The 12,195-nt window shown below is 37.9% G+C and overlaps 1 protein-coding gene across 1 annotated transcript in view; it reads left to right on the top strand.

Annotated features, from left to right (window-relative positions):
* Window positions 1-12,195, top strand: part of DGKI (diacylglycerol kinase iota) — a 455,866-nt gene that overhangs the window by 226,613 nt on the left and 217,058 nt on the right. The window contains 1 exon segment of the mRNA XM_026456362.1: window positions 2,257-2,373. Within this exon segment, the coding sequence (XP_026312147.1) occupies window positions 2,257-2,373 (117 nt within the window).

Raw genomic sequence — 12,195 nt, 5'->3', positions numbered from 1 at the left:
CATATAGTTCAAACTAATAATATCTCTAGCCCCTACATGTCAGAAGAACCTGCCGTCACTAGATAGAGACGCAGTGGTCTGGAAAGCTCAGTGTCACTGCATCACAATCCTGCGACATTTTTTGTTCCTGGCATTTTCTTTCACTTTCAGTTAGTTGTTGCATAAATAATCATTGCGCATCTGTTCAAGAATGTGTGCACAAATATAAGGCCATCCTAGATCTTGAATGAAACTCTTTACCAGCAAGGCAGTATCTCCATTTGCGGTGCAGGGGTTCCCAGTGCTGCTATCTTTGTTCCTGGTTCTTCTAATCTGGTGAGACCCCACTGGTGGGGCAGCCTTGTGGGCGGCAGTGTGCTCAGATCGGCTGCATCTGCTCCTGCCCTGTGCAGCTACCGGGCTGTGGTGAGATGGTCTATCTAGATTCAGTTAATTTGGAAACTCAATCTCCCTTTACAATGAACATGTGTGCTCTCTTTCTATTAATCTGTAGTCCAACTGAATCACTACAAAGGACAACTTTCACCTGACCATTGTGGTAGAGCTTTGGTCAGTTCCACATATCTTAGAATTTCCCAGTTTCCCACATTGTAGAAGGCGATTTTCGTAGGGACGATAGACACAAAAGATTTGAACACAAATTACGGTGGTGATACGTTTTCACAGTCCAGGTGAACCCCTTCTAGGATATTTGATGTCAGACAAGCAAATAAATATGTGACCCTTTATGGTACAGGAGAAAGAATATGGGGTTTGGGACCTGGATTTCCAGGGATGCGGTTTTGATTCCATCATTTAAAAACTGTGCAATCTTGGATGTACCTCTGAGTCTCTAGAGTGGAGATTACTCAAGTATTCATTGAGAGACTTGACATAGGCAGTCTCTGCGATCCCTAACATTTTAGAAATGCAGTGGTCATACATTTGAGGGTTTATTTGAATTGCCAAGAAGAAAAAGCAATTTTTAAAGAAGGTATTCAAATGTTAATAATATTTCTCCGGTATATTTGTTTGCAGATCATAAATAACTGGTGGCAGACAGAATTATTAATTATTTTATCAGTATTTTATACACAACTGCTTGATTAATAATTAGCCACAGGATCGTAGCAGATCTTGAAGACATGAAGACATGAAAACAAAAACCTCTCTAATGTTATGTAATGTAATTAGAGTGACCATATTTGCCAGATTTTTTTGGAGACGGTCCTAATTTGTGTTTGTGTTTTCAGCATAATTATTATCAGTGATACTTTTTATTTTTAACATTGTTGCAGTTAAAATGCTAAATTATATAGTTAGGTGAAGTATAATCTAAGAAGAAGCTGAGGTTAAATTTTTGAAATCACTATGATTAAAATTTAAGGCCTGTAATTATTGCATAATGTTGATTTTAGTTTTCTTTTTCAGAAAAATAAATGTTACTACACACCACTATCATGTTATAGTCACACAAAAGATGGTTGAAAACTTGACTGGCCTAAGGTCACCAGTCTGAGTGTCACTGTTGGGGTATAGAATTAAGACCCTTATACTGTGGTATTGTTTTGATCATTAGCCTACATTTACTTCCTTTCAAAAGCAAAAATCACTTTAGACTTGCCAAGAGTAATAGGGTCATTGTATATTTTTTAGCAGTCCCAGACAAACCCAACAGAAATGATCTCTTTGTACTTTGTTACTTCTGGGATTTTCAACTCTGTAGAACAGACATCATGCTTCTTTCCTGCCCTCTCTAAACTGGAAAGACAACTTGGGAGGATTTATATCTATGATAGGGAAAGGAAAGGCAGGTGGTAGGCATTGGCTTTCTGTCTGTTCATTTCTTTCTCAACGTTATCTTAAATCAACTAAGTCCATGGCCAGTACAGGTCAAGGGAAGTGTGTGTGAAAATTTTGTGCAAAATCAGGATTAATAGAACCCTCCAAGGCTCTAAAACTTTTACGTAAATATTCCATGCAACAATTAGAAAGTTTTAACAGGCTTCATCCTGCTAGACTGATTTCTTATTACCAATGTTATAGGTTTGTAAACCGGAATAAATTTGAAATCTGGTTTCTAAGCTCCTGGGGCTGGCTGGGTCGTGATGAAGAAAGCATGTCCTCAGTGTATGTCTGTGTGTGCATGTGTATATGCATATGTATTTTTGTGCATGTAATGAGTGTGTGTGTGCGCGCGCGTGTACATATTTATCCCTTCTTGCTGCAGCATTACTCTTTGACCAGAATTGTTTACTGGCCTATTTTTCTCTTTAGTTTCACAATAAAGTGACCTGCTTCATGCTGCATCACATTGAAGAACCCTGCTCCCTGGGGGCTCATGCTGCTGTTATTGTCCCACCCACTTGGATCATTAAGGTGAAGAAACCTCAGGTAACTGCCAGGACTCTGGTGCTGCTGGGCCAGTGCAGAGAAAAATGAACTGCTGCTTTGTGCTTTTCTCCCCAGACTAGTCTTTGGGTTCCTATGACCTTTGTTCACTTATCCCCAAGGCCCTGTGCTTAGCTTCCACAGTCATCCCATTGGCCCATCTCTTTCCCCGTGTTGGGCTCTCTCATGGAATCAACCTCCGCATCCTAATGAGTTCAAAGTTCTAGAGCAGGAATGTTGCCTCCTCATTCATGTGCTAATAATGATGTTCTCTTTGATAGGTGCTCTTCCAAGTTTCACTGAGTACTAGTGGTGGGTACAGCTGATGCTTATACAACTCTGTTCTCTTCCAGCCTGGGCATCCCCAGAGGGTCAATGTGAGGGCAAACTGTGCAGGCTTCATGGTTTGGTTAAGATTCCTGCCACTTCCAACCTAGAAGGCAGACCATGAGTCATGACCTTCCTGAATACACAGGCCTGCTTAGAGCGTGACATTTTTTTTTTCTTAAGGCAAAGTAGAATTTATTCTTTTAATATCTAATCTGATTCTGTGTTCTCCCCAATACACTTCCTGTCCTTGTGAGTCTCCACCTCAGTATTCAGGGAAAACTTAGTGGTTTCTTGACAAGGTCATAGTCTTTGAAATAAAATGTTTCTGCCTTTGTACTATACATCCTTGACAGTTAGCTTCAAGTTATGGGATGGCAGATTTTTAATGCTATGGGAAGAAAGACTGTACCTCCCTTAGGGTGCAGGTACTTTAGGAAGTCTTATCAAATGCAATACCTTTAAATGATATGGTAGCCCTACTTCCTGTGGTCTCCAGACTCATCACGTAATTCATTCTTGTCGACTCAGGTTTATTTAAAAACTGGTGGATCTGGGATACTGTTTTGTTTTGTGTATTTTATATAAAGTTTAGACTCTGTTGATGAGTAATTTTTAGGAATAAAATTATAGTCTATGGAAGCCCTTGGGATATTTATTTCCAGAGGCAAGTATAGTATCTACATATTAAAAAATGAGGAGCCTAGTGCTTCATTTTATATTTTAGAACCAAATGCCAAGATATGTTAAATGAGTTGCCCAAGGTGATAAAACAAATTAAATATGGTATTGCTATTTGAAATTCAAGTGTACTAAATTCCACTTTTTATTTTTAAATCTCTTTAACATTTCTACTTTTAAATTTTTTTCTAAAATTTGGTAATCTCTCCAAGTCTTTACATTAAACATTCATTCAGTGAAATCCACATCCTTCCATTGAAAACTTCGATTGTATCAGGAAGGCTAGTTTAGTAGGCATTGCGATAAAATACATGATCCTTACTCTTGAGAATGTTGTTTTGAAGGGGGAACTTCATGAAGAAGATGGGTTTTGTTCTGCTTTGTAAAAATGGGTGAGATTTAGGTCTGTGGAGTAGAGAGTGAGTAGCAGGCAGGAGAATGGCACACAGGCACAGGTACTGTGTCCAAAATTATATCTGTCAAACTGTGAGTCTAGTTTGACCAAAGTGCAGGATTTATGCAGAGGGTGTGTGGGAGATGAACACACAATTGCTTAGGCCTGACTGTGGAGGGATTTTTTTTTTTTAAATAACCGTGAACTTTATCCTGAAGTAGCAGAGTTCCTTTTAAGCGAGGAGTGATTGAGTAATATATAGTATTTTAGAAAGAAACAAGTAGCAAGAGTGTGTAGAATATCCCAGTGGTGTGGAATCCGCGGACACGCCAGTTAGGAAAATCAGGAGATAATACCAGTTTGTAGGGAAATTGCAAAGTTTACTTTTTTAAACCTTAAGAAACCCTTTTTAATGGAAATTTTCAAGCAAATGAAGAAAGAGAAAGATTGTAATGAATCCTCTAGCCATCAACTTTTCTGCCATTCTTTTTCATCTGTCTCCTGCCACGTCATGTTTTCATTTTATCAATTACCTTTTGCTTTTGGGATTCACATGCAGCTGTGAGAAGCAATACAGAGGAATCACTTGTACCCTTCCAAAATTTCCCTTCATGGTAACATCTTGCAGGATTATAGTAAAAAATCACAACCAGGATATTGACCTTGATTCAGTCAAGATACAGAACATTCCGTCCCCACAAAGATCCCTGGTGGTCCCTTGTCAAGAGCCACATCATCCATTTCCTTCTGGCCTCACCTCGTCTAACCCATCTTCCTGGAAGTGGAAGCCCCCTCCTTTTTCTTTAACTAGAGTATTTTAAAACAAATCTTATACAGCATACCACTTAGTCTGTGAACACTTCATTATGCTTCTGTAAAAGATAGCACTAAAAAAAAACCCAAATACCATTGTCTCAGTCATGTTAATAATCCCTTAAAGTTTTTTCCTATTGTCTAAAGTATATCTTTTTTTTACTGTTTTTCAAGTCAAGATCCAAAGTTCACAACTGCCTTTTGTTGACATAGTTCTTAAGTCTCCCTTAATTTAGAACAATACCCCTTCTTATTTCTCAGGCCACTTACTCGTTGATGAAATTGGGTTACTTTACCCATAGGATTTCCCATATTTCGATTTTGTCTGATTCTTACCATGTTTCCAAATTATTTCTCTTATTGCCCATATTTCTTGTAAACTAATATTTAGACACAAAGACTCAATTATATTTAGTTTTTTTTTTTTTTTTTTGGTAGAAGGGATACACTGGCAGTGCTATGTATTTCTATCACATTGCCATCACAGGAAGAGGATATCAGCCATTTCACTCTCAGTGACGCTAAGATCAATCAGTGGGTTCAGGAACTGTCATCCTAATCCGTCTATCATAAAGTTCACCATCAGCTTGCCATCCATTGTTATCTATCAAAGATTTTTGCCAAAGTCTATTATTGCATTAGGGGTTGCCAAGGAGTCGTTTTCCAATTTTCACTCTTTTTAGCTATGATTTTTAGAAGAGAGACCTTTCCTTCATCCTAACAAATACATGACAAATGTTTGAGTATTTGCCTTTATTTGTAAGTTTTCAGAATAATAAGCCGATGCCTTAGCAACCCTTATAGGATGTAGTAGTGGTTGTTTTTTTTGGAGAGTATCATTATGAAATTACTTAATGATGTTTTTATGTATTATGTGTTTTTCAATACGATGTCATCATTCTTCTTCTTATGTTCATATTGTTTCACCTCCAACCAGTTGGAACCTCTTCCACGTGGAGTCTGTCTCCATTTGTTATGAGCCGTGAGGTTTTTGAGAGCTTCCTTGGTTTTAGGAACAATACCATGTCCCAGGATCATTTACTGCTTTTCCTGTCCATACCTGGAATCAGCCTTTCTCTAGAGTCTTAGTTACTTTTAATGGGATATGGGATTTATAGCTCACAGTCTGGATGCAAAGTCCAAATTCATTATTCAACATGTATCTTTTTATTGCCATCTATGATTCAGGACAATGTAATAATAATAATAATAATAATAATAATAATAATAATAGTAAGAAGAGCTAATATTTTTATGTGTTGGGAAAATTTTCAGTATTTTACATTCAGTATCTTATTTTATCATCATAGTACCCTATGGGAAGGTATCCTGTTATTCTCACTCTATCTGAGGATTGTGAGGCACAGAGAAGTCAAGTAAATTGCCCAGGGTCATACAGTTATTAAATAGTTTGAAATGGGACTTGGACCCAGGAATTTTGATTCCGAAAACAAGCTCTTATTGGTATGCCACACTGCCTCACTGTCTTTCTGTAGCCAGCTTGCTGAATCAGATGTTTTACAATTTTAGCAGCCTTTCCATCAAGTAAGTTAACCGGTGAACCATAGTGTATTTAAAAGCTGGTGTATAGTGAGCTTGTGGGGACAATGCAGCAGTGGTTAAGAGCTTTCTGACTTTTGCGCCAATACTACCTGGGCCCATAATAACCTTGCTGTAGCCACTTAACTAATTTATGTAATACTGAACAATTAAACTCTTCTGTTGAAGCTCTTCTGACACCAATGTTAAATTCTATAGACATAAAAAACCATGAGGAAGAAAACAAGGAGAAAAATCATTGTGTCTGTGACCTGTTCATAGATGACAGTAAAAACTCTAGTTTATAGTGTGTAGATCATCGGTGGCAACTTTTTTTTTTTTTGGAATGAAGTTTCGCTCTCATAGCCAGGCTGGAGCGCAGTGGCGCGATCTTGGCTCACTGCAACCTCTGTCTCCTGGGTTCAAGCAGTTCTCCTGCCTCAGCCTCCTGAGTAGCTGGTATTACAGGCGCCTGCCACCACGCCTGGCTAATTTTTGTATATTTAGTAGAGAGGGGTTTCACCATGTTGACCAGGCTGGTCTTGAACTTCTGACCTCAGGTGATCCACCTGCCTCGGCCTCCCAAAGTGCTGGGATTACAGGCGTGAGCCACCACACCTGGCCAATGGGCCATTTTAGCCATGACTTGGAGGTAGATATATTAGAGAATTCATTTAAGACGTTGGGAAGTGACTCACAAATGGAAAATTTGGAAGATAGGTGGAGAACAGCAGAGTAAAATGTTTTTCCAAATTTGAGGATTTACATATATATATGTATATGTTTCTATATTCTATCTTACTGCTTCAAAATAAATAATAGAGAAGATGTTCTTAATTGAATTCAGTTAATGTTTATTTAACTACATTCAGAGATGCTGTTGTATGCAGTAGAAGGTCCAAAGATGAATCAGATGTGATCCATTTCCACAAAGAGTATACTCAATAGTGGGGAACATAGCTAGAACTATCTAAGTCAATGGGCAGAGTGTTTGTGGATTTTCAAAGAGGAATTCAGCCATGTGTAAATCCTTAATAAAAGAGTGCCTGCTACTGTCTCGGAAGATTTACTTTTTGGTCAGTATGCATCTCTGGGAGAAACACACATAGGATGGCGAGAGGAAGGGGCCAGACAGGTTGCTTGAATCAGCCATGGTCAGCATCCAAGGTGGTCTAGCTATCCAAGGTGGAGAGTGGTCAGTGCTACCTAAGATGTATAAGCACAGTGTGAATATGAAGCAGTATGGAGCATTTTCGGTCATGGGGATCAGGGTAGGCTAAATGGAAAATATGCCATTTGTGGTTAGCCTTAAAGGATGTAGGCAGCGTCAGTGAAACAAGGGCTGAGAAGGACAGTAGGAGTTGATAGAACTTACTGAGAACAGTTAAGATGGATCTTTAAATAAAGTCAGCTTTATTTGGGATATTTGTGTCTAAACAAATGACTCTAGAGAGGAGGAGCAAAAGAAATCTATTTGAGTGTGTTATGGCCAGGAGACATGGTTTATAAAGAGTTGGAATTAAACTGCATATTTCATTTTTATTCCACGAGCAACTGTGGAATTGGCAGCTGTGTGAAACCTTGATGCTAAAGGGAGTGAGGGCTGCTTGGGTGATTTGCTGGGTTTCATCACCTCATTATTTAAAGAGATGAAGAAGTTATTTTGTAGAAATAAAAAGATAATGGAAGATAGATGATTTTAAGTAATTCAAATGAAAACCCAAAATTTAAGAATCAAACCTGAATCTGTTGATACATCTGAAGTCCAAGTTATATTTAAAGTTACAAATGTCAATGTTTCTCTTTCGGACTGAAAATATCACTAGGTAATATTTTGATTGGATGGGCAGGTTAAAGATGTTCAAATACCTGTGCATGTACTGGGAGCTGACGGATTGAGACTTATGTGAATTTTCTGTGGGGTCAAGTTGTAGAAGACCACAGTTGAGAAAGCGTTCACAGAACTTATGTGTCATGAGATGACACCATTGGAAAAAATATTGTGCACTTGATCCCCTAAATTTTCCACACTGTCCCTTTCTTGTAACTTTCTCATGAATCTCACTGGACTTCTCCTATCTTCTAAAAAGAATATAAAATGGATCCTCCATGCTCTTTCCTTAATATAGCCTATTGTGACTTCATAATACTGAGTGGGAACAAGCTGGTTTCTTTGAAAGAATGATAGGTTTCAATCTTTTATTGTTTAGTTTGTAGTAACGTGAGCAATACATAAATATGCTCCCTGTAAAAATTAAACATTTCAGATAAGAGAGTCTCCTTTCGCCAGCATTTAAAATGATAAGCATCTCCCCTGTCTCTTCCTATGATATATGCAGAGTTTTTACTGTGCATTTGTGTGCATGGAAATGCACCCACAGAAAAAACACAGAACTACTTTGAGTGTAAGTGTGTGTGTTTTAAATAAATCGTTCTTCGCACAATGCTTTCAAACTTGCCTTTCTTAGTAAAAAAAAGATTCTTGGGGAAAGTCTATATTACTATAAGTAGACTTAACTCATTTTTTAAATTGCTGTATATATCCCATGCTGTGGATATATCCCAGCTTATTGATCCATCTGCCTACTGGTGGATATTTATATTGTTTCTAATGTTCTACTTATCAACAATGTTGCAATCATTTCTTCCTAGCCCTGTATGAGCTTTCTTCATAATAGTCTCCGTTTTTTTTGTTTATCTCTTCTGGTTAGATAATCTTCTTAAAATACGGGAACCCATGAAATGTAATAGCTAATTTTGTGCAAGGACCAATAATATCCTGTAAATTACCCTCAAAATTGCCCAAACCATTTCCTTTGGTGAATTCTAAAGCTTCATTAGTACTTGTGATTTAGTCAAATAGGCCTGACTGGAGCTGTTCCCACCCTGTCTGTAACTTTTGGAATAAGTTTTCTTTATCCTTCTGCCTGCCCATCCTCAGAGCAGCCTTTGTTCCCTGGCCCAGTGGGAGCACAGCAAAGTAAGAATGCGCTTTCATAGACTGAGTCCATTACTCTCTCTCCTACTGTCTACCAGAGTTTTGTCCAGCATATGATGGGGGGAAGACTTTATTTGGGATGACACAGAAGAGAGAACAGATCTCTTCTCTTGAGATCTGTTATTATAACCAGTCATTTGTGATCTTATAACCTGGAAAAATCCCAGAAGACTAGTAAGAAGTAGTTAAGTTTCAGTCACAGTTGAGTGATTTACCCGTAAGTATTTCTTAATAGCCCAGCAAGGATTCATAAGTAAGATCAGGATTTTGTTGATAGGATTATTTCTGTGCAAGGTAAAATTATCCTGGTATGAAGTACAGGAAAACAAAAAGCCTTTTTCTTTAGGTCTTTAACAAAAGAGCAGGCACAGAATGTCTAGGGGGCGACTACTGTTGGAATCAGAAGAATGCAAAAATCCAAATGAGGGTACAGCACTTCACTGTGTTTTTAGTGTTGATCTTGCAAAGCGCATGCTTTGTATCACCAAGTTAGCTACCCTTGATATAATAGAGATGCTTTGTTTTGGAACATAGGACAAGTGTTAAAGGTTTCTTGCATATATCACTAACAATTCTACACAGTAACTTATTGACATAATTTTGACATTCTCGAAAAGTGTGCTCTTTTGTTTAACTCTCTCAACAATACTGACCCAGGCAGGATAAGCAATCCTGTAGATTATCGAGAGTAGGCGATTTATTTCATCATGGTCAAAACATATACAAAATCTGCCTTCACACCCATCTGTTTCTAGAGATAGAGATAGATACGTATTTATACAAAATAGAGATATGTATTTACACAAAAATAGAAGGGAACTATGGGATTTTGAGGTGTGCTGTGAAATTCCTACTATTTATCTTTTGTGTTTGACTATCCGTAGGGCTGTAAGCTTACTCAGAGCTCACATAGATGCACCCAGGTACTGTAAGTCAACCATTGTGCTTGGTCTCTGCCCTGTTCTTGTTCTGTGAAGTGAAGAAGGCCTCAGATGCATTTGGTTTGGTGAGGCTAGAAGCACTTGTATTTGCTACCTCTGTGTTAAAAAAAAAAAAAAAAAAAAGAAAAAGAAAAAAGCCCATTTTGTGTGTCTGTTCCCTATAAGAATTGAGTTCTTTGCTTGCTCTGTTTTTAGACATCAAGCCTTACTTTAATGTGTTTTTCTAACTCTGTGCTCCCCATACATGCTTAATCATCAAAATCAACTGAAATACTGTGAGTTCTATGGTCAGACAAGTTTAAGAAGCAATCTTAGCCTGATGTGTTAGATCTGTCTCTTGGAGTTTAATTGCGGAGTCCTGTCAAGGACCCAGGTCCATAGCATGTTCCTGCAAGCACTTGGTGTCTGGCATTGCTCTTGGCAGTAAATGAATTAAAACTACAAATAAGTTAGGAGGCAAGCATCACTTTCCAAGGATCCTTTCCCAAATCAGGAGAGGCTCAGTAAGTGCTGTGAATCATAGTAATATTTATTCATTATTTCAACAATGATTCCAGTGTACACTATATGCCAGGAATTTGTGCTCAGTGCTGGGGACACACAGCTGAGAATGAGGCATTGTTTAGAATGAGCTAACATTTACTGAAGTGCTTATGGTGGGATGAATACCCAGCTAATTGCTTCACATGCCTTTGCTGGTTATAACTTCATAATTGTCCCATGAGGTGGGTAGTGTCACCATCATTTTAAAATTAAGAAACTGTTATTTCAGAAGTTTGACTGACTCGGCCAAGGTCACTGATCTCATAATGGGGAGATTCAGAGTCCATACTGGACGTATATTCCTGTCTCTGTTCATCTTCCGCTTAACACAATCTATGTGTCTCCACACTTTCCTCTTTCTACTGCCATCACTCTGTGATAGAATTGCCTGGTGAACTTTTAAAAAGTATCCTTGCCTGGGCTTTACCCAAAACAGATGAAAGAATAGTTGATGGGGCCCAGGCATGAGCATTTTTCAAAGCTCTCTGGGTGATGCCAATGTGTAGAGATGGTTGAGAAGCATTTCGAGCATTGTTAATTGACATCGAATACATACTGCTCCTGCCAGCCTCATGGTTTCTAGCATTCTTCTTAGATCATTTGGCTGATTAAATGATTAATGATTCCAAATCACCTTTCTTCCCTTTTAAACAAACAGAAATCTATCAAAATATAGCAAATACTTTCATAATGCAAAATGTTCCTCAGTGAGGGACATGATAAAAGACCCATTTAACTGGGAATTTAGAAACTTGAAGATCTATTTTCAGGGGGAAGTATAGTCAACAGAGAGTGATGAGGAATGACCTGGGGTCTAGAGCACCCATGAGCTCCTGGATCTCTCTTTTTCTGGTGTGATTCTGAGATCCTGAGATCTTTTAATCTGATGGGGAAAGAAAACCTTGGGACAGATGGTAGTTTTTGAAAATTTCCCTCAACCCTGGTGAACACAGGTCATACATCAACTTATATTTTTTTCCCCAAATCCAAGTCAAAGTAAAATAAAAGCTAAATAGGAGCTTACTAATTTGGATGCCTTAATATATGTACTTTATACTAAAGATTATTTTGAATGCTCAAAGAAAAAAGAATACATTAAAAAGTAGAAGATAGACATTTGCATTTCTTGAGGCTGTTGGACAACTTTACTCAAACAATGCATGCATATATACTTATGTAAACTTTTGATTTAAGAATCCTGCGTTTCTTGCTGTCAACACTTTGTTAAACATCTATTATATGGTCAGTAATATCTTGCCTTTTAAAGATAGCAGTCTAATTAATCATTGACTCTCCACTAATTAAATCTGTTTTTATCTTGTCTTCAATCAGTGGGTTGTGACTGATCCCTATGACAGGTTCTACTCAAAGCATCTATATCAAATGTTAAGAGAAAATGGTTAGTTGAAGTAATCACAATATTGTGGTCTATAAAATTTCTAGAAAGAGAAAGACAAGGAAAGTAAATTTGGGGATCACTGTATTTCAACAAGTTTGAGGCACTTTTATGAGAAGAAAAAAATCAAGGCTACCTGGGAGGGGGGAACCTTTTTAAACCATTAGGTCTTTAGACAGAGAAAGAAAGAACA

This window comes from Piliocolobus tephrosceles, chromosome 8 (genome assembly GCF_002776525.5).
Source record: "Piliocolobus tephrosceles isolate RC106 chromosome 8, ASM277652v3, whole genome shotgun sequence".
Taxonomy (NCBI): domain Eukaryota; kingdom Metazoa; phylum Chordata; class Mammalia; order Primates; family Cercopithecidae; genus Piliocolobus; species Piliocolobus tephrosceles.
This window is presented reverse-complemented; position numbering and strand designations above follow the sequence as displayed.